The following is a 24,006-nucleotide window of genomic DNA, read 5'->3' as shown; positions in this document are numbered from 1 at the left end:
CCAAGACATGGCCAAACAAAGGCCACTAGTTAGCTGCTTCTAGTGTTAAATACCCAACTACACACCTTTGAGTTTTCTTTATTATATAATGTAAATAATTCGCCTATTGGGTTTGATGATGATTGGAGTGTCGAATCTAACTCGATCACCATTTGCCATCTTTTGTGTACCTATATTTATCGTCTGGTAACAGTATAAGAGCACAAATATATGTTTTAAGTGTTTTTAGACGTATTTTTTTTACTTTTCGTATACAATGTAATATACTGTAGTAGTTTACGCAAGGAATACGATAAGATAGTGTTGTACGATACGATAGTGGGGGTGGTTGGGGTCCTCCGTGGATGGAATAGGACTCCTGACGCAGGTAGAGCTGATGATTATAAGGGTTAATCTGGGACCGTGGGCGAACTAGGACTAATTAGGTTACGGGCGAAATAAAACTCGGGCGGAATAGGACATAACCGTTAACATTATTCTCAAACTCATTCTGATTAGGCCTTTCAATATTTTCTAACCCAAAATTAGTTTGTGCGATTAGATCAGAATAATCAGACTGAATAACCTTAGAATAACACTTTCTTAACATAATTCTATTTCTACGATACACTTGACCATATCTATCCTGAACAACATAACTTCTGGGGGGAAAGTTTAACTTTTCAATGACTTTACCACTTATCCACTCTTTACCTTTTTGAATCAAAACATTATCACCTTTATCAAAATGACATAGTGACTTTGATGTCCTATCGTAATACAACTTAGATTTTTCATCTAACCTATCTCTGTTGACATGAACTATTTTTGGATTTAATGCCTTTGTATTTATAGGCATTTTTGACTTCAATACTCTATTTAAAAATAACTGTGCTGGACTAACATTAACATTGTTAAGGGGAGTGTTTCTATAATCCAATAGCAACAATTCGATATCTTTACCACTGTCCTTTGCCCTTCTCAACAGATTTTTGCATATCGCCACTGCTTTCTCAGATCTACCATTACTTCTTGGATAAAAAGGACTACTGGTCACACTTTCAAAATTATATTCATTTGCAAACGATTTAAACATGTGAGAACTAAAAGGAACATTATCTGAAACAAAACGATCTGGTACGCCAAACTGCGAAAAAATATGTTTTAGAACTCTTATGACACTGTTAGCTGATTTGTCAAATAGCTCTCTTAATTCTACCCAGTTAGAATAAGCATCATTTACAACCAAATAATTTTTTCCACCATACTCTAGTATGTCACTATATACAAACTGCCAAGGCCTAGTAGCTTTTTCATGATTTAACAATGGTTCTTTGCCATTTGCAAACCTATATTTTTCACATATTTGACAACTTAAAACTAGGTTTTCAATGTCCCTGTTTATGTTAGGCCAAAACAAAATTTGTCTTGCTCTAGCTTTGCATTTAACTACACCAAGATGTGATTCATGAATTAGGTTTAGCATACTTTGTCGCAATACAGAAGGAACAATGATCTTGTTACCAAAAAATAGCAAACCATTTTCATGGGAAATTTCATCCTTAATCTTATGATAGGGTTTCAATGCATTATCCAATACTTTATAACCAGGCCACCCTTCATTAACGTATTTGATAACCTTGTTCAAAACTTCATCATTTTCAGTAGCAGTTTTAAACTGTAGCTTTTTACTCTCAGACATACTTAACTGATTACTTAGACTATGTACCATTACAGATTTTTCAAGTTCACTGTTTAAATAACTATCATTCTTATCATTCATGTTCTTATCAACTTTCCTTGACAATAAGTCTGCTAGTACATTAGATTTACCAGGTAAGTATTTTACTTCAATGTTATACTTGAGTAGTTCTAGTTTAAACTTCTGTAACCTATTGGAAACTTTATGCATGTTCTTGGAAACAATCGAAACTAGAGGCTTATGGTCAGTATACACAGTAACCTTTTGACCATAAATGAATTTATGATACTTAGACAACGCAAAACACATAGCTGCCATTTCTTTATCTATTATTGGATACCTTAACTCTGTATCGGTTAGTGCTTTAGACGCAAACGCTATCGGACAGCCTTGCTGTAAAAGACATGCTCCATACCCATAATTGGATGAATCAACAAAAATTTCACAATCTATTTTAGGATCAAATATTTTAAGCGATGTCGCTTCAGCAATCTTAGACTTAAGTATCTCAAATGCTTTTGTATGATCTTTTGTCCAAACAAAATCAACATTTTTCTTTAAAAGTTGTCTTAAAGGTTCAGTTAACTGACTCATGTTATGAACAAACTTAGATAGATAGTTAGTTGCCCCTAAAACACTTTGTAGCTCTTTTTTACTTTTAGGCTCTTCTAATGCAATAATGCTTTTTACACGTTCTGGTTCTGGAGTTACACCTTCTTTTGAAAATATCATGCCTAGATACTTAACACTACTTACTTTAAACTGTAACTTTTTAGCATTGAACTTAACATTGTTTTTTTAACGCTCTTTCCATTACATGATTTAAGACTGTGTTATGTTCTGTTTCTGTTTCCGTAGCAATTATAAAATCATCAAAATAGATTCCTACATTAGGAATGTCACCAAACATTTGAACATTATATCTTTGAAAAATTTCTGGACTTACTCGTAACCCGAATGGTAGTTTATTGTACTTAAACTTTCCAAAAGGAGTTATGAATGTAGTTAGCAAGCTACTTTCATTATCTAATTCTATTTGATGAAAACCATCTTTCATGTCAAGTACTGTAAAATAAGACTTTCCTCGTAACAATAGTTCTAACTCATCTGACGATGGAATTGGATACGGATCTAACTTTACACATTCATTAAGCTGAATTGGATCCAAACATATTCGTAAGGACTTGTCTGGTTTTTCTACTATTACAATATTATTTACCCAATCAGTTGGATAATCAACTGGTTCAATTACATTATATTCTGTTAGCCTATCAAGGGCCTCTTTAAGCTTAGGCTTGACTGATTCAGGAATTCTTCGGACTGAATTTACAACAGGTTTAGCACCATCTTTGAGCTCGAGATGTAATTTCTTAGGAAATTTACCTATACCAGTAAAAACTTCTTTATGCTTGTCTACAAACTTCATTTTAGACGCTAAACTCTCTGAATCTAACTCTAAATTATTAATTCTTTGAAGTAAATTTAACTTTATGCAAGCATTTAACCCTAGTATTGGAACACTTTTAGTTTTGACCACTACATATTTAATTTTGTATTTGACTCCATTGACCTCCGAATCAAGAATTACATTTCCTAAACATTTTAACTCCTGATTATCATAGCTTAGGATTTTGCTATAATTAGGTTCTAAACTGACCTTGGATAGCTGCAACTGATCCATTACATGTTCAGGTAACACATTGCACTCAGCACCACTATCTAGTTTAAAACTAACACTTTGATTATTAATTTTAACTTGTTGCATCCACGATGACACTTTCACTTTATTGTTCTCCATGCTGTTGATCTTCTCGACGACCTCTCTGGACACATCTTTGAACTGGACTCCTCCTTGGGCTGCATGCTGCGGACTGGACTGTGAACTTGTGTCTTCTTGGAATAGGGCACTTATAAAAATATCTCCCATGTCCTCTAACCCTAGCTTAGCTTCATGAACAGTTTTATTATGATTTGGCTTACTTTTATTGGCACTTCTTTGACAACCAATGGCATAATGATTCTTAAGTCCACATTTTTTACACGTTCTTCCGTACGCTGGACAGTTAGCCTTTGAATGTTCAGTTCCACACTTATAACACTTGTACGTTTGAGCTGTCTTTTTATCTTCACGTACTGTAGAAGACTGGTAGCTTTGTTTTTGATTAGGCCTAGTATTACTAGCTTTATTCTGAGAACTAAAACTTCTTCCATTATTGTACGACTTAGGTCTTGTATTATTAATGGCATGTAAGCCTATGCTATTATATGAACTTAGGCCTACCTTACCTTGCATTATTTGCGCTTGCTGTCTACTTAGTTCAGCGGCTCGACACTGATTTAAAGCTTTAGTCAAGGTTAGGTCACTTTCTCGAAGAAGTACTTCTTGAAGCTGTTTATCCACTATACCAATCACTACACGATCACGAATTAGACTCTCCTCGTCTTCTTTAAACTCACACGGCTTTGCTAGACTCTTCAGAGCAGTTACATAATGTTCAATTGATTCATTTTCTTGCTGAATTCTTGTAAAAAATTTATACCTGTTATATACAACATTCTTCTTGGGCATGAAATAATTATCAAACTGTTCATTTACCTTCTGCAGTGTATCAGCTTCTTCGGGTTTAAATGTGTTGTAGATTTCTATCCCTTCATCACCTATGCAATTTAGCAGCATAGCTATTTTCACCTTGTCTTCCTTGCTTTCATTCCCTGAGGCGAGCAGAAAGTTTTTGAACTTTTGTTTAAATAATGTCCAATTGTTAGCAACATTATCGTCAATTACTAACCCACGCGGCGGCTTGAAATCCATGTTAGGTTAGTTTCCAATTCATTTACATTTCTATAACAAAGTCTTTAACATCGATGTTATGTAGATGAAAAAATAACACCTACGCCACACCTACACCATGTTCAATATTACTTAAGTAATATTTATAATTAAACAAGATTAACTTGGATAATATTAATACACCATGCTTAAGCATTGAAGTACATTTATTACATCATCATAAGTTCTTCTTACATTGAGTTACAAAAATAGTACACCCGACACCACAGCCTTATGTATCATAGAGTCCTTTAATAACATAGGTAGGCTACTATATATAAAGTTATTATAGGCTATACTATTATGTAACACTTTCCCTGCCAATCCACCGATCGTCGAAACGGGTATCCAGCGTTTCTCGCACACGTAAACTGCTAATATCGAGTTATACTAAGTTTTTAATAAAACTTGAGAACTTCAGCTTTTAATACATATATAAAACATTAAAAATAGTATCTTATTTGGTATCAGTATTTGCAGTTAAAATGTGTCAGTTCTTTTTCAGAAACCCGAGGAGTTTTTTAAATATATTTTCTTAGTGGAAAGAACTTGAAATGTATTTAGATACATGTTTTATGACAGCCCTTGTTTAACAGAAGTTCTATAGCCAATCGTCCTACTATACACTATTCTCCATACGGAGAATAGAGTATAAATTGCAAGGGCTAAGTAGCCTACTAATAGAAACGTAACTCAAAGCCTCTTTAGATTTTTGTATATCTAATGTCAAACTGAACTACTGCATTTTCAACAAAATATATTAAGGGTTTATTGGCTGTCAATCGTGATCAATCAATTGTTTTACATTTTACATGAAAATTCATTGTTTAAGCCGTCTAGTCGGAATACTACAACCGCAGCATAGTTTTAGCATAGACTAACCATGGTTTTAGGCTGAACAGCTCTTTCCATGTATTTACGAATGTTTTTAGGTAAATATATATTTTACGTATTTCCTTATTTGTTTTGAGAGCTTAATACTTCACATCACTGATAAACTTTAGTCCAACTTAATTTTTTAGTAAAATTCCTAAGCCCGAAATTTCTTACTTTCGACGGTGTTACCAACTTAACAAACTGTGTTTGGTGTGTAAAGTTTCAAAACTCAAACTTCACATCTAAACTGTTCTCCCAAAATGTAACTTTAAAGTTATACAACGTTTAAATCATAATATAGCCATCATAAAACATGCTAATACTAATAGGCACGATCATTTGTTAATATTTAAAATTTTGTCTAGTGTTTAGTGTTTATTTTTTTAATTCTAGAAGAAACCCGTGAAATCGACAAACACAAGAATAGACAAGTGTTGTAGTTTTGTTTCAAAGTGTAACATGCCACCAACACAAAGATTTTGAAGATGCACTAGAGTAGGAGTCTAGCCAACAAGGAGATGAGGCTATCAAGATGTCTGAAATTGTGCCAACCCTGCCTCTCTGGGGGATTTGTATAGAGGTGAAACAAACAAGAGAAAATGCAACTTAACTGTAGTAAACCAAACTACCTTGATCCATCATAGTATTTTCTAATCTGTTAAAAATGGGAATTCAGAATATAGTTTTATTGGCCGTGCATTAATTGCACCAAAGAGTTCCTTAATTGCGCCAAGCCAGCAAAGGGTCCCAAAAAATGTTCCTTGGTTCGTTGCGCCAAGCCCAAGCCAGGTAGGGTTGAGTTGCCCGCAGAAGGAATGACCTTGTTTACGTGTCATTCCTTATAATAACCTATCCTAACCTAACCTAACTTAACCTAACCTAACCTAGCCTAACTTAACTTACTTAAGTATTCAGCTTAAGAGGGCCGCCACTTGGCGCAGTTCATGAACGTATCGGGTGGCTCCCTGGAGTAGTTGGCGCAATTCAGGGATACCCGACTACCTGACTCAGGTCAGATGGATTTATACAATGCGTGTATTTGCAACCAATAAAACTGCTGCGTTGGAGATATTCGTTGTCTTCAGTACATTACCAACCTCCCAATTATAATTATACGCATTTCAAGTTGTGTCATTGTAATACAATAAAACTGATGACTCCGATTGTATTTGTTGTGGACTAATGATTTTACACGCGTATATTGTAATTTAAAGTCAGGGTTACAATGAAAAGTGTGCCATTATAATGTAGCAAAACGTTAAACGGTCTGTCAAAACTGTCAGTCGTTAGTCAGTATCTAATTTTTCGTCAGGGATTTGAACAAGTAGTATGAATTCCCCTGACCTTACTTACGCATTCAAACCATAATGACATAATCTGTACACATTTGTATGTTAGAAATTCATTATGATTTTATACATACCGCATTTGCTTATACTGTAAATAGTTTATATTTTTATACCAAATTATCTTCAGTTTCATCCTCGGCGTCTTTTCAAACCGCCATTCCCATGTATCTCTCCTCATATACCATTAGCCTGTAATGATCTGATGATGGTGAAGGTGACGTATTGTCACAGCATTATGTGAGTTGTAGGCCATACTGTACTTTCTATACACTGTCTCTACTGATGGTTCAGATTCCATTCGTTTCTTTTATTCGGAACAAAACCATTTCCTGATTTCTTTTACGGGTACAATTGGTGCGTTGGTAGTTGGTTTTCGATGGATTGGAAATTTGAACTATAACAAATTTCATTAACTCACAAGGAATTTTCAGAGAAGAAAAGAGGTATTTTTTTTGGAAATTTCGAAGAGGAAGAAGTTATATTCTATTCGTCAAAGAAAATAAAATCTGGCGCACAGTTGTGGATAGAATTTAATTACATTTCATCCAAGGAGTTTTATAGGTTGTTTTAGTTTCATTTTTGTTGTTTTTTGCCTCCTGGTCACAATATAAATTATTACTAGGGGTTAAAATACCTTATAATCCGTCAATTTGATTCGATTTGTGGCCACACATGTTTTTAGTCAAAAATGTGTTTAGGTGTAACTGTTCTTCGTTTAGTATTGACTTTTCGACGACCGCTTCGCAGTAATTATGTGTTCATTCTTCGCCTGAAGATAACCCCTTTCATGGGTTGAAACCGTTCGCCTTTCATCGGTGACATGATCACATTGACGGATTATAAGGTATTTTAACATCTAGTAATGTTTTAATTTGTTCAAATCACACTTAGTTCGTAACACCCGACATTAGATTAATGCAGCGACATTCAATATCCACATATTATCATCTGACCGATCAAGAAAAAACTTTTCTTCGTTCAACATGTAAAGAATCTGGAGAAGGGTCGTGTTGGACAGAATAGCGTCATATTTGATGCAAGTCTCGGGTGTTTGGAGGGAAGGTCTGCCACAATTCCAGTCCCTAGAGTCAGCCCCGGGTTATAACTTGGACTCTGCATTGTGTCAAGACTCAAGACCCAACTTTGGCTCAAGTTATTCATCGTGACTCAGATTCGTTATTGCGTGACAATTATTTAATGTGTTCTCATAAGATACAATTATGTATTAATCGCAAATATCTGTACCAGCATTCATATAATTCAGTTTGAAGCGCGCATTTCAAAAGTGTTGTCTAAAAAGAAATTTAATAGTAGTGAGTAAGGATAATCGCATACTAAACCATTAAGCATTTTTAAGCTTTCATGTTGGGAAATTCTTAACTGCAACCTCATTCCCAAGGGTGGGCATTAATTGCGCCCTGAGTCAGGTGGTCGGGTATTCCTGAATTGCGCTACCTACTCCAGGGAGCCACCCGATACGTTCCTTAACCAAGCCAAGTGACGGCCCTCTTTGACTGTATGGTTAGGTCAGGTTAGGTTAGGTTAGGAAAGGTTAGGTTAGGATAGGTTATGTTATGTTAGGTTAGGTTAGGATAAGTTAGGTTAGGTTAGGATGACACGTAAACAAAGACATTACCTACTTCTGTCGGCATCTCAGCCCTGCCTGGCTTGGGCTTGGCGCAACTAAGGAACATTTTGAGGTATAATTAAGGAACTCTTTGGCACAATTAATGCACGACCATTCCCATTGCTCGAATTTTCCAAAGATAAAACAATAACAATCTCTCTGTTGTTTCAGCTGAACAAAGAAGCCACTTCCAAGTCAGAGTCAGAGCAAGCGAACGGTTTTATAGAGAAGACGCCGATCTACGTGACAGCCTATCCGCCGAGCCAGACCACCACTTCCACAACCACCGCCAAACCATCTACAGCCAGCAGTCCCGGGGCTCCTCCCACCCAGGACCTAGAACTGACCCAGGAGCTACCCCCGGCTTCTGCCCCGACGCCAGCCCAGGCACCCGCCCCACCGGGTCGTACAGAGGTGCTCATCGGCCAGGATGTTACGCCTACAGACACAAAAGTAAAAACCACCGCTATCGTCGAAAACCACCGAGGTCTCTCCGTCACTGACGACAGCGCTGCTAGGTGAGTAGAGTTGTTATACTGTATAGTAACTTGATTATCTTTAAGTGTTCCTTTGTGCTAGCGAAGCACTGATATGGTGGCTATTATCTACCAAAAAATTAAAAATAATTCAATACTCTACTCATTCATATGAATATGTCACAAACATTTTTAAATCGTGATAATCTGTTGAAGTTGATACTTTTGTCAAATAAGACTTAGAGAAAAACTGACTCTGCAATTTTTTTTGTGGTATCCAACACGATAGTTTAACATAAACAGCAGGCTAATTTACGGCGCAAAATCACTGCATACTTCAGCAGCCATAAGGATCGATGATTGCCTTTAAACAAATTTTGATTCGAAGACAGATTGTGTTCAAGGGTGATTCGATTAAAGAGTATATGTCTTCTAGTCGACACCTTTAATCTTTGGTATGCTCTACATCTAACTCGACAATAAACGTAAACAGTGCAATATAAAACGTGCACACCTTTTTCCTTTTTGCAGTCATAAGGGTCGACTTGTCTTTTGATTGGAAGACAGAAGGTTCAAGGATGATTTGTATACGGCTGGAAGGACACTGGTCCAGGTATGTGCGATGTTGCCAAGTCTCCCGACCATTCGCTACACGTCAAGCCACATGTGCTATGGTCAATTTGAGGCTCCAAACAGAGACTAATCTCGGGAAATATTGACATTCTGAAGAGATTTTAGTGGAAAACAGCTTTACAAAAACCTGTTGCGTTCATTTTTGCATGCTCTGTGTGCTAGAAATATAAGGAACCTACAAATCACACAACCTCCTAGGACAAGAGAAAATCGGGGGAAATATTCGACGTTTTGAAACTAAACGTAATTCAAAAAGACACATTTCAAACAAAGTGAATAAGTTATTCACAAGCATCTTTGTTTATGTGACAAATTTATTTATTGACAACCCAGGTGAAATCTAGAGCGTTTCGACGGTAAACTTAAATAAACATTGCCACAAACGAAAAAAGAACCTCCTCCTTTGGTTGGAAGCACGATTACTAGAAAATACCTAGTAATCGTGGTTGGAAGTACAGGGTTGAAAAAGATATTTTTCCAAAACCTCGAAAAGTTGGGGTTTTAACAAGCTTTGTTCCCACGAATGCTAGCTTTTAAGTACATGGTACTTATTACGATTACATTTTCTTCGGCCAACTCAATGCTGATTTTAGAGGTGAATTTGAGGGAGAATTTAAACTTTTGGGAAAGGCCTATACACATTAGGGTTAAAAATAAGTGAATAAGTTTTTATTTGTTTCAACGAGCTTTTTTTTGTGAACAAATAGTTTTTGCATAGGCCTACAAAGTAATTCAGTTCGGACCATACATGCTGTAGCCAATTCAAGACTTCATTAACAAAGAGAGATAAACATCATGAATCTTTTGAAATTAATTTTACATTTGACAATCGTGTGCTCAATGATCATTCTTGTCAAATATTTGCAATGTAGCCTTTTAGCATACATAAGTATTTTACTATGGTACAAATATAAAAACGAACTATGGAAAAAAACAAACAAATTTTATTTACTGCCCAACTACCCTCTCTATCTCTGTCTTTCTCTCCCCTCTCTGTGTTTGGGAAATCAACCACAGCAGATCACAAGGCAATCGAACATGAAGACGCCTTTAATTTACGGTGTTTACCTCTATTTGAAACGAGTTATTTTAGCCCCTGACAGTTGGTATGAGGAAGTGAGCGAAGCGGGGGTTGGTAGCCATGCCAAGGGGTTGGGAGCCACAGGTAAGGTGGGGGGGGCGAGGACCCCACCTGCATTCTTGAATAGCTTTGTACCCTCTGTATTGTCAAGCACCTTCCTCCTAGACAGGTGTAGTAGGGCCTTCTACCACCTGACGCCTGATTTGGGTCTACGGTGTTGGTAGTCCGTTTTGGGGAGTTTGGCTGAATGTACGACATTATTTTACTACACACAAGCAAAGTAAAACATACTACTAAACAGTAGTACCTACTAGTGTATGTTTTCTGTGACACAATGACAATATACCAAATTTTTCCAACTATGTCATATTCTTTGGTTGTGGGTAGTCAGATTGAATTACTTTAAAGATAAAAAATAAATTTATTTATTTCATAATGAATGGATTTGACGTTTGAAATGAAATACTTGAAAGTCAACGAGTGGTCAGTATGAACGGTTGTGATTGAATTTATCTGCATGTGATCAAATTCTCTGTAAGTGATCAAATTCTCACTTTGAAATTCTACGAATATACCTACCTTAAAAACGTGTCCATCTCATTGACATGGTAAGAAAGGGATTCAGGCAAGTTTATAGCAAACAAACTCTTGGTATCCACACTTCTTCTTTGCGATCCGTCTTTGAGAAAACTCAAAACTGTGATGATGAATGGTCATTTAGATCAACAGTAAATTGATTGTACTTGACTCAACAATAGACGAACGAGTTCGAAATTCTACTAGAAAACCCTACACTCGAGTAAACGCTGAATAAATATGAAATCTATCATATGAGTAATTTTCGACTCTCCACAGTCCACAGGACGACAGGAGATCAGGACCGAACAAAGCACATTGTGGAGAGTTTTTGTCGCCAGACGTGATGTTATTCCTCATACACCGGGTGGATAACCCCATGTGAAAAACATGGGTTGGACAATTTTCAGAAGAATGCAATATTATAGAAGACTACTTCCATATTAATCGTGCTTTATAATCTATTGTAAATTTTTAGTTCAGTTGTATCAGTATCATTTAATAGTTTTAGTGTACTTTGTGTTAGCCTATACGTTTTTGAAATCGTAAATTGAATTCAGGATAAGTAGATTTGAAGTGGCTTTAGTATTGTTAAGTCCAAGATAAGCTTTTCTATAATCCAGTAATCCAGATCCACCCTTTAAGTTCAGCGATCAAGGATAACTGCGTTTTTACATCAATCACTAAGTTAGTATAATTCACTAATTAAAACAAATATACAAACCATGCATTTGCTACATACAACCACATCATTCTTACTCAACCTCACTTCTCGTTCAACGCTCAGCTTATTTGGTCAACAATCAAACTCGAAATTTCACTTTCATTAATTTCCCCCATACATTACCCAATTCCGTGATCACGCGCAGCTAAATTATGGTACCAGACGACAAATTACCGTACCTCTGCATGCCTAGCTGCAGGTAGCGTCGTGGCGGGGAGGGGGAAGCCTTATTGTTGTCGTGGTGGGGGGAGAGGTATGTTATGTTCGTTCGTCGAGCGAGTCGACCGGCGCGATTGTATTCTACCGGATGTTTTCCTTTACAAGACTTTTGGATTAACGAATTCGCCGTGTTTTCAGCGCGTTTGTGCTACTGTGTTGTTTTTGTGCTAGTTTCCTGTGATTTTGGATGGATTCTGCGCAGTTTTCTTGTGATTTAGTGGTTTGTTTACCGTGTTATCGTGCGTGAGCATCGCAATATTCTTGTTTGGAGTTGCCCAAAGGTAGTTTGGGTTGATTAATTGTGATCAATATGCATTAGTTGTATAGTTAACATTTTATACTTAGGAATATCAATACGATTAGGACGAAAACTTACACAATGAAACCATCTTTGCATTTGCCTACATTTCAAAACTATGGACATGCACTTTTAGAAACACTTAATTAATTGGTTACTATCATATTACTTTGTTGACGTACTTTATTGATCACTATTTACAGTACATCTCCTGACAAAACCGAACCTTACGATATAGTTTGACTATGTCCATTCATTCTATCATTTAGTGGAAACCCATTAAAATATAGATAAACTTATATTCCAAAATCTTTGTTCCAAGCTATGATTGTATTCAAGCCTAATAGCAAATCATATGTTTTTACCGCTCGACTGTTGCAAATATGCGAGGTTAGGTTTGCCAGATGTTGCTGGTAAACAAAGAACAGCTGATAAAGTGGGCGGAACCAATGAAATAACTTATCTATCGCCGAGTTGTTGGTTATTTGGCAAAATTTGCTGTAGTTTTGAAAACTAGTAGGTGTTTGGTTTTTGTGAAAACATTAGTTTTTGGTAAATATAGGGGATTTAAGATACGTATTTATTTGTTTATCTAACGATTCGGCCAACAGTTAAAGTGAGTTACTTTTTTACATAAATATATGTCGCGTCGCATAAATGAGTTAGCATGTAACTAAAATTTAGCAGATTTAAGCCATTAAAAAAAATATAAACTCTGAAAGTAAACACGTTATAACAATGCAGACAAATAATGGACGATAAATTAAATATAGGCTAAGTCAATTTAACTGCACAAAACTTTCTGGTATTCACGAGGAAATGTCAGGAATAATCGAGTTTGAAAAACGACAGGCTCAAGGCATAGGCAGAACGTTTCTGTAGGTTTCTGAGAACTTCTGCTTCTAACCATAGGACAAGGACAAGGGCACCTGGGACAAGGTATGCCACCTTTTGTGTTTCGAGCGGATCTCCTATTGTAATATTAGGAGAATATAACTTTTAGATAGTTTTAACGACGTTAGAAAAAAACTTTATCCTTGCTGTATATTTTGAGATTTGTGATAAGTAGGCCTAATATGAAACTAAGCCGTTTTCGTATAAACTTAACACCTCGAACAATCTCTGCATCTGCATTTAAATGTTACGTAAATTCCAACAATTTGAGAATGAACTACTCGATGGATATCATTTAGAAAAAAAGATGCAATGCTAAATACATCTAGGCTACGGAAACCATTAGTATCCTATTATCGATAATGTTGTTCTATATATTAGTTGAGGCCATTTGAGTTCGTTAATTTTTTATAGCCTCGTACAGTTTGATTAGAACCTCAACACTATAATATGTTAAATCAGTCAAGTTATTGTCGCTAATAAAAATCCAAATGGCCAGTAAACGTTTAATTTAGTATCAATATATCACAGGTCTAAAAACTTTCAAAGTAATTAGGTTTGATGACAATACAACATTTGAACGTTTTTTGGCTGATGAGTGCCAAACAAACAATAAAAACAGCGAATTGTAATAGATAATAGACTTTAGTTTAAATTGAATCTGCGTTGAACTATTTCATATGTGAATAAAAACAATTATTATTCATTAGATATTGCATTTTGGCCCTACTATTTTTTCGGTACTCCAAAAAAGATTTTAAAAGATTACATGGTAGAGTATGTGTTTATATAAATTTCTTATAAAACTGTAAAAAAATCCGTCAATGCCGTCAATGTCATGTGACATGGTTATAAACGTAATAACTTGTATTTATCAATGTTCATAAAAGGATGTGTAGAATATACAAAATGATAATCAACCGTAATTAATTATCCTTAAAAGTAAGAGAAGGCATTACTAATTACTACGTGTTTGTCAGTATTTCCAATATGAGTAATACGACACAGATGACGCTATAGTCAAGATGTTGCCACAGCAAAAACGTTATCTAATTGATTGGCGACGGTCGTTATCAAGGTCGCACTGGCTTGCTTTATTTACCTTTGCAAATAGACACTTTATTATCAAACAAAGGTAATATGTCATACTGCAAATGCACAAACTGTTACGTTCGTCATTCAGTGATTTCATCACCAAACAATGTGTAAAAATCGGACTCAAATAAGATTAGCAAATCTCATATTTGGTAATTCAGTTGATAAAATAGCAATAAACTATTTCCAATAAACTAGGTGAAACCCGTCGAAATCAACGATTACTGTTGAGGTTTCAAACAATATAATTTACCTATCAATCGATGATAAATAATTCAATTTTTGGAACAATTTGGCAGGGGTGCCCATCCCCCCCTAGACTCATGACGCACCCCCCCCCAATTGAGAAACAGCCCCCCCCACCATAAATGATGTACACAACAAATGAGAAACATTATTTCCCCGCCCAGCACTATTTGTAAAACTATAAAAGAAGTTTTATAAATTTTATTAGATATTTAAAATTCAAACCAATCTATATAAATAAAGTTATAGTTTTGTCTGTACATTGCTCAGAATTATACATATTTTGGGTTATTTTTACGTTTTATACATTGAAGAAGTTGAAACATGTCTTATCTCAAATTGTGTCCGTCTGTCACGGCCCAGAAGGCATTTTACGCAGCCTACAAAGAAAACTAGAGTACCGATTATGATTATAATGGTTTAATTGTATCCACAGGATTGGCGAGAGTGTCCTTATAGCCATTAAAATATGGCCTCATCATTTTTTAAATAAAATAACGGACGTTCAAAAACCCAGTTTTGTGTGATTTTTCTAGTTTATTTTCTCCATGTTTACTACATACGTCATTTATGAAATACTAATAATCTGTTAAGAGAAGACGTCATATATGAAATTACGAACAGCTGTTTTGATAAAGATTCCTTTTTCTAGCTGTCACTGATATGTTTACATCAATGTTGTTTACGAATACTGTGTAGGCCCTAACCATTTCCGATCACGTTTGTAAGCAAAACCAAAACCAAGTGAGATTAATAACCGTGTGGCTTTGGCTTACATAACGGGTTTGATTTGTCACGGGTTGGGTACTAATATGTAACTGTAAATTAAATTAAATAACTAGCCATCATCCAGGTCGGGAACCGGAGATTCGTGTGTATCAAGTTGTACTTGTATTTTGATTACCAGGAAAAGACCGTGAATCAGTGTTGTACAGGACTGGAAAACTTATCTTTCTATATAAATAAAATTAGAGTTTTATAAGTCACCTCAATTTAAAGATTTTTTTATTGCCAGAATATCCATATAGCGTTCGTAACCTCTGCTTAACGAATTGTCAGCGTCTTCCTCTTGATATAACGATCCCCTCTCCCTCCCTTTAGAAACATCACAGCTCCTTTGATGAAAATGAAATGGAAACAACGCTTGCGCCAACAATCGTCTGCTCCGTTTTACACTTCTGTCTGCTGTGCGCTATGTTACAACGTGTTATATAGTTCGATGGTCACAACAGATTTCAGATACTGTACACCAGCTGTGGAATGATGACAATATAATGCTTAGTAAACTGTGATTGAGTGATCAGTAACCATGGTAACTTTAGTAAGGCTGTGATTGGCCAATGAGTTAGTAGGCCTAAATATGGCGACTTGTTTAATTTGTGTATGAATTGAAGAGAAACCTATTAAAGAACAGAAGAACAAAGAAAAAGAATAACAAGATTGTTCTCGTTACATTCTTGTTTAAGAGTGTTTTAGTTATCTCGAAATATAATTTTACACTTTTTTATCAGACCTACTTATCTATCAATTCTTATGCTGTGATACAGCACCTTGGTAGCCTATATGTCCATCATGAGCAGTACCTTATAACACTTTTTAAAGGTTCCTTTAATATTTACGTTATTTATAGCAATGCAGTGTTTGGCTAGATATTAGTTGAGTTTGAGTTAGCTATAATTTTAAACGTTGCCGTTTGTACAACTGAACCAAGATAAATGATTTGAAAAATTTTAAAATAATAATGTTATTGCACAATAATAATGATTGTGCAATATTGAATTTCGTTTATAAGAATGCAAATCGTAACGTTAATGGCTGTTTACAGCGTTTTAATGGGTTTGTCATCATTCTGTTTTTATACTAGCCTATATTGGATTAACCGTATTTTTCATTACTCCCCCTCCCTATTAACTCAGGTAATCGAGTATCTACACAATAGTGCAAAGTATTATAGCCTATGCTACTTGATTGTATTTGAACTAGCTTTATGTCAACAAAGCGTTCTGGGCTAAGTCGCGGTGTAGCTGGACGACTGAGGGACGTGTCTGTACCATGCGTTATCTTTTATCTATCACATCAGTTGAGCCATCCCGTGCGCTCCCTCTTAGATCTCACGTCTTGCTAATCTTGAATAATAACTTTCTACACGAATCCTAAACTATCCTAAAATCCTATTTTAACTAATTGAATTCAATAATATAGCTATTGTCATTAATTAATCCACTTTCTATATGGCGACTTCGTAATATATTTTGGATTGTCGTCACGTTGAACACTGTTGCAATTAGCTTTAGCCACCCCCCCCCCCCATTTGAATTTTTGAGCCCCCCCCCAAGAATTTCAATGACGCAGTCTGCGTCACAGCCCCCCCTTGTGGGCACCCCTGAATTTGGGTTGTTCGTGATTTAGGAGCGAACTTTAGGTAGGCTACGTCCGATCTTAATAATTAATAACTCAAACGAAAGCTGGTATATCACTGAAGGGTTTTAGCACAGCCACCTCTAATACTTAATGTATTAGAGGTGGCTGTGGTTTTAGACCAAAACATAATGGGATATTGTAATTATAACTAGTGAAAAACATCTTTAATTGATGTAAGAATTCGGAAAAATCAAATTTATGTTTTTAGTCGAGTAATACTACAGTAGTTAAACGAATGCCGATGCTTGGTGGCAAATCTGTGCGTACATAATTTAAAACCGAAATTATGAAAATCGGCCAGGTAGAAGAGCCGAACCGACTCGGAAAAGAAAAGCCAATATTTTTAAAAAAATATATAGGCTATAGACTATTTGCAATAGGCCTACTATTCACTGTGTTTTTTTACAAACGTGACCTCATCACTAATATAAAATTGTAAAACTCCTCAGTTGGAGTCAAGGGAAGTAAGACTCCAGTCTCGGAAACACCGTCGATTATGAAACAGAACTTGAAAGTTTCTAGTGGAAAAGTTCAACTTGGCAGTTGTTTCTTGGGGGAGGGGTCATGATAGAGTATGTTAATTTAGTTGATCACCACACTACCGGGTTTAAACTGCGCCACTTCTTTAACAATGGTGTGATGTTAATGTTTCATGGCGAATTTTATCAATTTATAAATAAGAATACGGTTTTGTTTAGCTTTAGCGTGTGTTCAGCTCTCTACACTAGGTTATAGGCCTAACTTCTATTGTCTGATACATCCTTACATATTAATAAATATCCAAAAATTGTTTTATCTTCGTACTTTGTACTGTATCGTGTAAAAGGACCTGCTATGCTTATATTTTTGTAAATGATGGAAAAATCATAGGCCTATAACAACGAATAGTCAGTAAATAAAATATGAAAATGACATATAGTGCGAGTAGTAAATAAAACCGAGTAAATATTTCATACTACAAGCTTAGTAATGTAACTTTTGCGGCTGAAGTAAAATCAACGTTTATTTAGGCTAATGATTGTCACTGCATTATGTGATAGTCTTGTTTATAAACCATTAGCCAAAACTGGTCATGGGAACTGGTCAGAGTTGTGGTGATTCACTAAATGACTAAATAACTTACTAATATATCATATCACTTCGTCATAGAAAAATTGCGTATTGTAATTAATTGTAAGTAAAAAGTGCGCTAAAAACTATGCTTTAACTAGTTAAAATGTGTGAATTGTTTAGTATGAGCAGATATGAAAAGTGTACGTCTTTATGTAGGTGTTACGCCATTCATATCTTATTTCAATGAGCAAGATAGGCTAACTCTTGACAAAGAAAATATAATTTTAAATATACTAGATACATTTCCAAAAAACTTTCAAAATTAAAAAGTTCTTAAGGTTTTACTTTATTATAGATCGTAGTTTGTGATATTCGGCCAATTTTGTTCAAACTTTGCGATATATTTCTAACACTAACTGGGAAAGAAGTTTCCCATAACTCTATCCTCAGATTCTCTTTGCTGTTTTGGAAGAGCCAATACGTCCTGAGGGTGGTTTTTGAGTGGTGTAGTTATCTGAGTGCATCAGAACAGCGGTTTGCCATTAACTGTGGGAGCGCGCAGGCTGCTGCCGCGGGGGTCTCTGGCAATCTTCAAGCCCTGACCCGGGGTAAAATATCGACTGTTGGCAAATGTAACTTTGATAACTGCTTCAAGAATGGCTTCAATGAGAAAACCGTATGTTCTTCGATATTTTGTTACTAAAAACTTTGTTAATGAAACAATTTTTTGAAATGTCAATTCGCCTAACAATTCCAAAGCCTAGTGGTTTTTCTTTATGGAGTGTGTTTGTTTTAAACAAAGGTTTATATTATAAATTGGTTTGAACCCACAAATTTTAAATAATTTATATTTTCTACATAAGACTAAAGGGAATTTCTTTAGCCTCTAATGTGAGAATATTTTCTAAACAATATTCATACTTATGGAAATTTGATTCTGTACATGTTATTTTTCCAGATTTTTTTGGAATCGTTACACTACTTTTTTACAAACTTTTCTTTTTGTATTGATTACCTTACTTAAAATTACACCACAAGAATATTATAGTGTATCTTCTGGTTACCATACTCATTATGGTAGGATAAACTATTTAGTACTGGCAAATAAATGAATTTGCAAATCGTCAGAAGGTAGTACTGTACTGCATTTACACCATTGAGTAAATTAACTTCATCCATGGCAACTTTATAGTCAGTACCAAGAAATATTGCTGTAGAAAAACACAGATCTGTCAACGAACCTCTTCCAACCTTGAATCAAATGAGATTGTGGTCGTCAATCTTCTTAAGCGGTCTAAAAACAGGGAATAAAGAAATGAGATGACCCTGTCATTGCGCTTGGAGCTTGTGATCATACAGAGAGTGGTGTCATTGTTTGAGAGGCGCTGCATGAAGGGGAACTGATGCTGAAAGCTGCTGAAAGTAGTAGATACCGGACATAGATAAATTTGAATATAAATATCCCATGCGGGGCTCAAGACTGGCTAACCCAAGAGGTCGAAAAATATAGACATCAATCACCAATGACATTTTTTTATCATCAGCTGAACCAACATATAAAGATGAGACAGTGTTAAATTTTGTAATAGAATTTCCATTTATAAACAACCTTAGATTTTAGGAGATATTAAGTACTGTAGCCAATTAATAACGGACAATGAGACAATTTTAATTTTTGCTATTACTTAAGTAGTGTCAAATCAATGGCTCATGAATTCCCTAATGAAACAAATAGTATGTGAACACAAACTACAGTATAATGATTTTGCTATAAACTTTAGTTAATATTTATTCCCCCAAAGCCCTATCATCTTTTGGAAACCAAGGGCAGTACAATATTTTTTTCTCATTTTCAGAAGCTGTTTTGTTGCAATGACGTTTTTAAGAGACATGTCCATAAATTGTCGACCGAAAGACAGGTGATGAAAGTTCTTACCCAACTTAACGCGCGTAATCTGACCGTGAAAATTCAAAATCTCTCCGTGTCCGTGTCGGGAAAACGTCACTTTGGGAGTCGGGCAATCGGGTGTGAGGAAAGTAAGTATTCCGACAACTATTTTGGTTTTTGAATTAAGTACTATGTAGTTTTTTTTTTAAATTAAAGCTATTTCTAAGTACTAGCTTTATTTTGCTTGGATTACAGGTAGGCCTATAGAAATTTACCCCAATTCTCGTGATTTTATGTTTTTAAATTCACGTTTATGTTGTGACCGATACTTTAGCCAATTACTGTACAGCTAAATATACTTCAGTCATAAAATAACAATAAGAATTGCCACAACTAGAGCAGACAGTATTGTCACGACTGAAACTGAATTACAAACGCTTGGCTAAAGAGTGTCAAGGGGATCTCTTGATCTCTTTCTGATATAATTCAGATACGTACCTGGACATAGTCTAGGTACATAACTAAAAATCAGTTCATTGATAGCACTCAGTTTGGCTTCAAGTTAAATCATTCAATGGCCTGATATGACAGTAGAGGACACAATGGAATTACGCTGGAATTTAATAAAAACCATTTTAACATTTCTATTAGGTCATTTTTGCTGTACGTTTGAATTTCCTTCTTGAGGCTAGTGATTAGGGAACTTTCGTTATTACTCTTGTTTAAAAGAGTATAGCTTCGTGTTTAAAGTAGGGCATGGTTCTATTATCAAACTATATAGCCTATAAGGTATGGCGTAGATCATTTGCGGCGATTTGATAAACCCATCGACAGATCATCTTGCATAGAGATTACCGGGTGTAAGTTTTATCCACAAGTAAATACCTAAGAATTCCGATGACAGCTAAATATACTACAGAAGGGTTCCAAAGAGAACTACAGTAGGGGTGCGTTCACAAAGAAAGCTGGTTACAAGTAACTTACTTTCAGTGCTTGTTCCAAGCGCTTGAGAATGTTGTTGTGTGTTCACAACAAACGCTTGCATTTCAAGCTCAGTGTAGTCTCAGCTCTGGTTGAGACGATACCTTCCTTAAGAGATGAAGAGTTATTTTTTATTGAAAATGTAGAATTGAAAATTCGTTGAAGGAAAGTAGGTGTTCATTCAATGTGCGGAAGAGGTAGGTTCGGGGAATACCACCATCTATCTCCTAAATTGAAAGTGGACAGAGTGAGGTCTTTTTCTCATATGAGAATTAAATGGAGTTAACCACGTTTAATTACATCCTCAAAAAAATTGTTTTTAGTGAGGTTTTAGGGGAATTGGCATAAGCAACCTATCCATGCACCAGAACGAATTTTGGACCTATAATAATACCTAAAAAATACTCGAAGGGAGTTTTAAACACCCTATGTAGCTGATTAATTATGATGCAAATAATATTGTGAGATATATTCAAATGTTTTAATTTTCTAGGTAAATAAAGTATACAAGTTTCATCTATAAAAAATCCAACACTTAATTAATATTGAATTAAATGTGTTAGTCTATCATCTTAATACATACATGTTATATTTGTCCTATTGGCTACGCAATTGAACATTCTAGGGAAAACCCTCAATACTTGGGTAATATATTTTTTTGGAAATTGGAAGCTCTAAATACTTGAGATATCAACTCATCGACATTCATACTGCACTGTTAGTAGTTTTTAACTGACTGGTTCGGTCAACAAGCGCCGAAAAACAAGTACGAAACGTTCTTGCGTGCTTGTCAGAGCTTGTAACAAGCGCTTGCTAGCCGGTACAAGCTTTGTCTGTGAACGCACACGCTTGATACTATGTTGACTTTTTTCACGCCGGTTCGAGCTTGTAAGCGCTTGCCAACAAGCGCTTGTAACCAGCTTTCTTTGTGAACGCACCCTAGTTTATTCATGAAGAGATCTACCAAACGCATGTAGGCATGCGTTAATCCATAGCCTTCTCAGAAATGGCTATGGATAATCTCATCTAGATAGGAATTACATTACTTTTAAGTTACTGTTGGGAACTTCAATTATCACAATATGAACAATTCTATTTACGAGTATGGAACGTTATCTCGCTAAATTTTGACTAACCTACGTGAAAATAAACTAATTCCTTGGCGTTGAAGACTTGAGGAACAATACTTTCTTCCTCTCATATCACCCTGTACTCTTTGTCCTCGGACTACGCCCACCTGCGTCCCTTGTTTTGTCTGGCTCACGCCCGGCCACAGTAAAACTGGACGATTATTTCTCCCTGCGTGGTATTGTAGGCCTGCTATATGGTCGTGCGAGTGGCGAGGGCGAGGGACGTCTCGCTTCACCGACTGAACACTGAACAGTGGAACACCTGTCGTGCGTAGTCCGGGAAACCGGTGTAAACAATCTGTGCCGTATGCCAGACATATGACGTCATAGGCCGTTCTGTAGTGCTTGGGGTCTTAAAACTTTTAAAGAGGGCCGTCACTTTTTTACAATGCGCTATGGTGGTTAGGTTATGTTTTTTAGGTTAGGATAAGTAGTGTTAGGTTAAGTTAGGTTAGGTTAGGCTTATGATTATGGTGAACAAGGAACCGTTTACAAAAAACAATGTTATCCTGTGTAATTTGGTTTCAAATGAACAAGTATTGTCATTCATGATTGAACCTAAATCAACCTGCCGCAGTGGAAGATAAAGACTGGCGATTCTCCTGAAAAGACACGACTTTTTTCGTAATAAGAAAGTATTTTATTTGCACCCCTTTGATATATGAATTCGTGGGTGGACAACTTGTTGCCTTGTTGTTAGGTACAGTACAATAAATTGTTTCTTCCTAACGATGAAGGGGGCATTGATTTTAGTTCTCGTAAACTATTATTTCATCTTAAAAAGATTATCTACTTTAATTTCTTTTTTACTATATGTTTGTTGGTGGTGTTAGGTGTTTGTCCTTGATAAGTGATTCTTGATACACTGACTTATTATTTTTACAGGATCGGAGTATTTTTTGTATTCTCCACGTATATAAGGGTTTCCTTTTTTAAATTACAGTATAGCAAAATTTACTTTTATATTGAGAAATAAGATTAGAAAATGTCATATTTCTTTTGTTAAACATGTCATATAGGCTACATATGTATAATAAATAACACAGCGATAGCATGTACACCTGTTTTGCGTTAACATTGTTCACTGTAGTCATAGTATTTTTATAACGTTTTGAACCAACCTGTAAAATTATTTACGCTTAAAACGTTGTTTTTACCTTCACATACGCACATCATAAAACTAGGTACACCACAATACTGAACTAGATTCTCAAAATCCCTACATTAATGCATACAACAAGAAATACAAAACTAAAATTGAAATAAACAACAACCTAAGTCTCGCAATGTCTCCAACTACACCTTGAACGATCCTAACTTAACTACTAAGTAATTCTTTAATACTCCTTGCAAGAATACTGTGATGTTCAACACAATTGTGATGTTCAACAGTGGTCTTCGTAGTGTTATTGTTCAATACAAGTGAATGTGTGAAATTCAATGTTCAATGTTATGTGATATTTGTGACAAACGGATAAAAGGATACCCTCACCATGCGGCTTCTGAAGTCTTACTGGTAAGTAATATAACTTTGGTCATGTACCTACTGTACTTGTAAAGATGGTGTGTCTCCCGTAATCATATTCATCAATCTGGCAGTTTTTCGCTGTTTCTATACTATCATATACCGGCAGCAGTGCTGCAGTTAGCATAAGTTCTGGCGTCCACCGGTGGGAGCGCAAGAAGTTAAGGCACGCGCGGTACGTAACTACACGGCGCTCCCAGCGGTGTACGCCAGAACTTGTGTTAACCGCAGCACCGCTGTCGGTCTATATTTCGTTTTATTTGTTTAATCTTCTACCCTCGATGTTGCATTCACATCACATGTGTCGACGGCTGCATAACCTGATGAAGGGTTGTATGTTCGGCACGTGAGTCGCATTATGGCTTCATACATCCCCTACAGGCTACACTCGACTCCCCTATGT

General features: G+C 35.8%; 1 protein-coding gene across 3 annotated transcripts in view; it reads left to right on the top strand.

Annotated features, from left to right (window-relative positions):
* Nucleotides 1–24,006, top strand: part of LOC128985917 (protein PALS1-like) — a 171,350-nt gene that overhangs the window by 88,814 nt on the left and 58,530 nt on the right. For all 3 annotated transcript variants that reach the window (XM_054405902.1, XM_054405903.1, XM_054405904.1), the window contains one exon: nt 8,535–8,881. In XM_054405902.1, the coding sequence (XP_054261877.1) occupies nt 8,535–8,881 (347 nt within the window). The remainder of the gene's footprint in view (nt 1–8,534; nt 8,882–24,006) is intronic.

This window comes from Macrosteles quadrilineatus, unplaced genomic scaffold (assembly GCF_028750875.1).
Source record: "Macrosteles quadrilineatus isolate MER2022 unplaced genomic scaffold, UCM_ALF_1.0 Scaffold_2__2_contigs__length_208266976, whole genome shotgun sequence".
Lineage (NCBI taxonomy): Eukaryota > Metazoa > Arthropoda > Insecta > Hemiptera > Cicadellidae > Macrosteles > Macrosteles quadrilineatus.
This window is presented reverse-complemented; position numbering and strand designations above follow the sequence as displayed.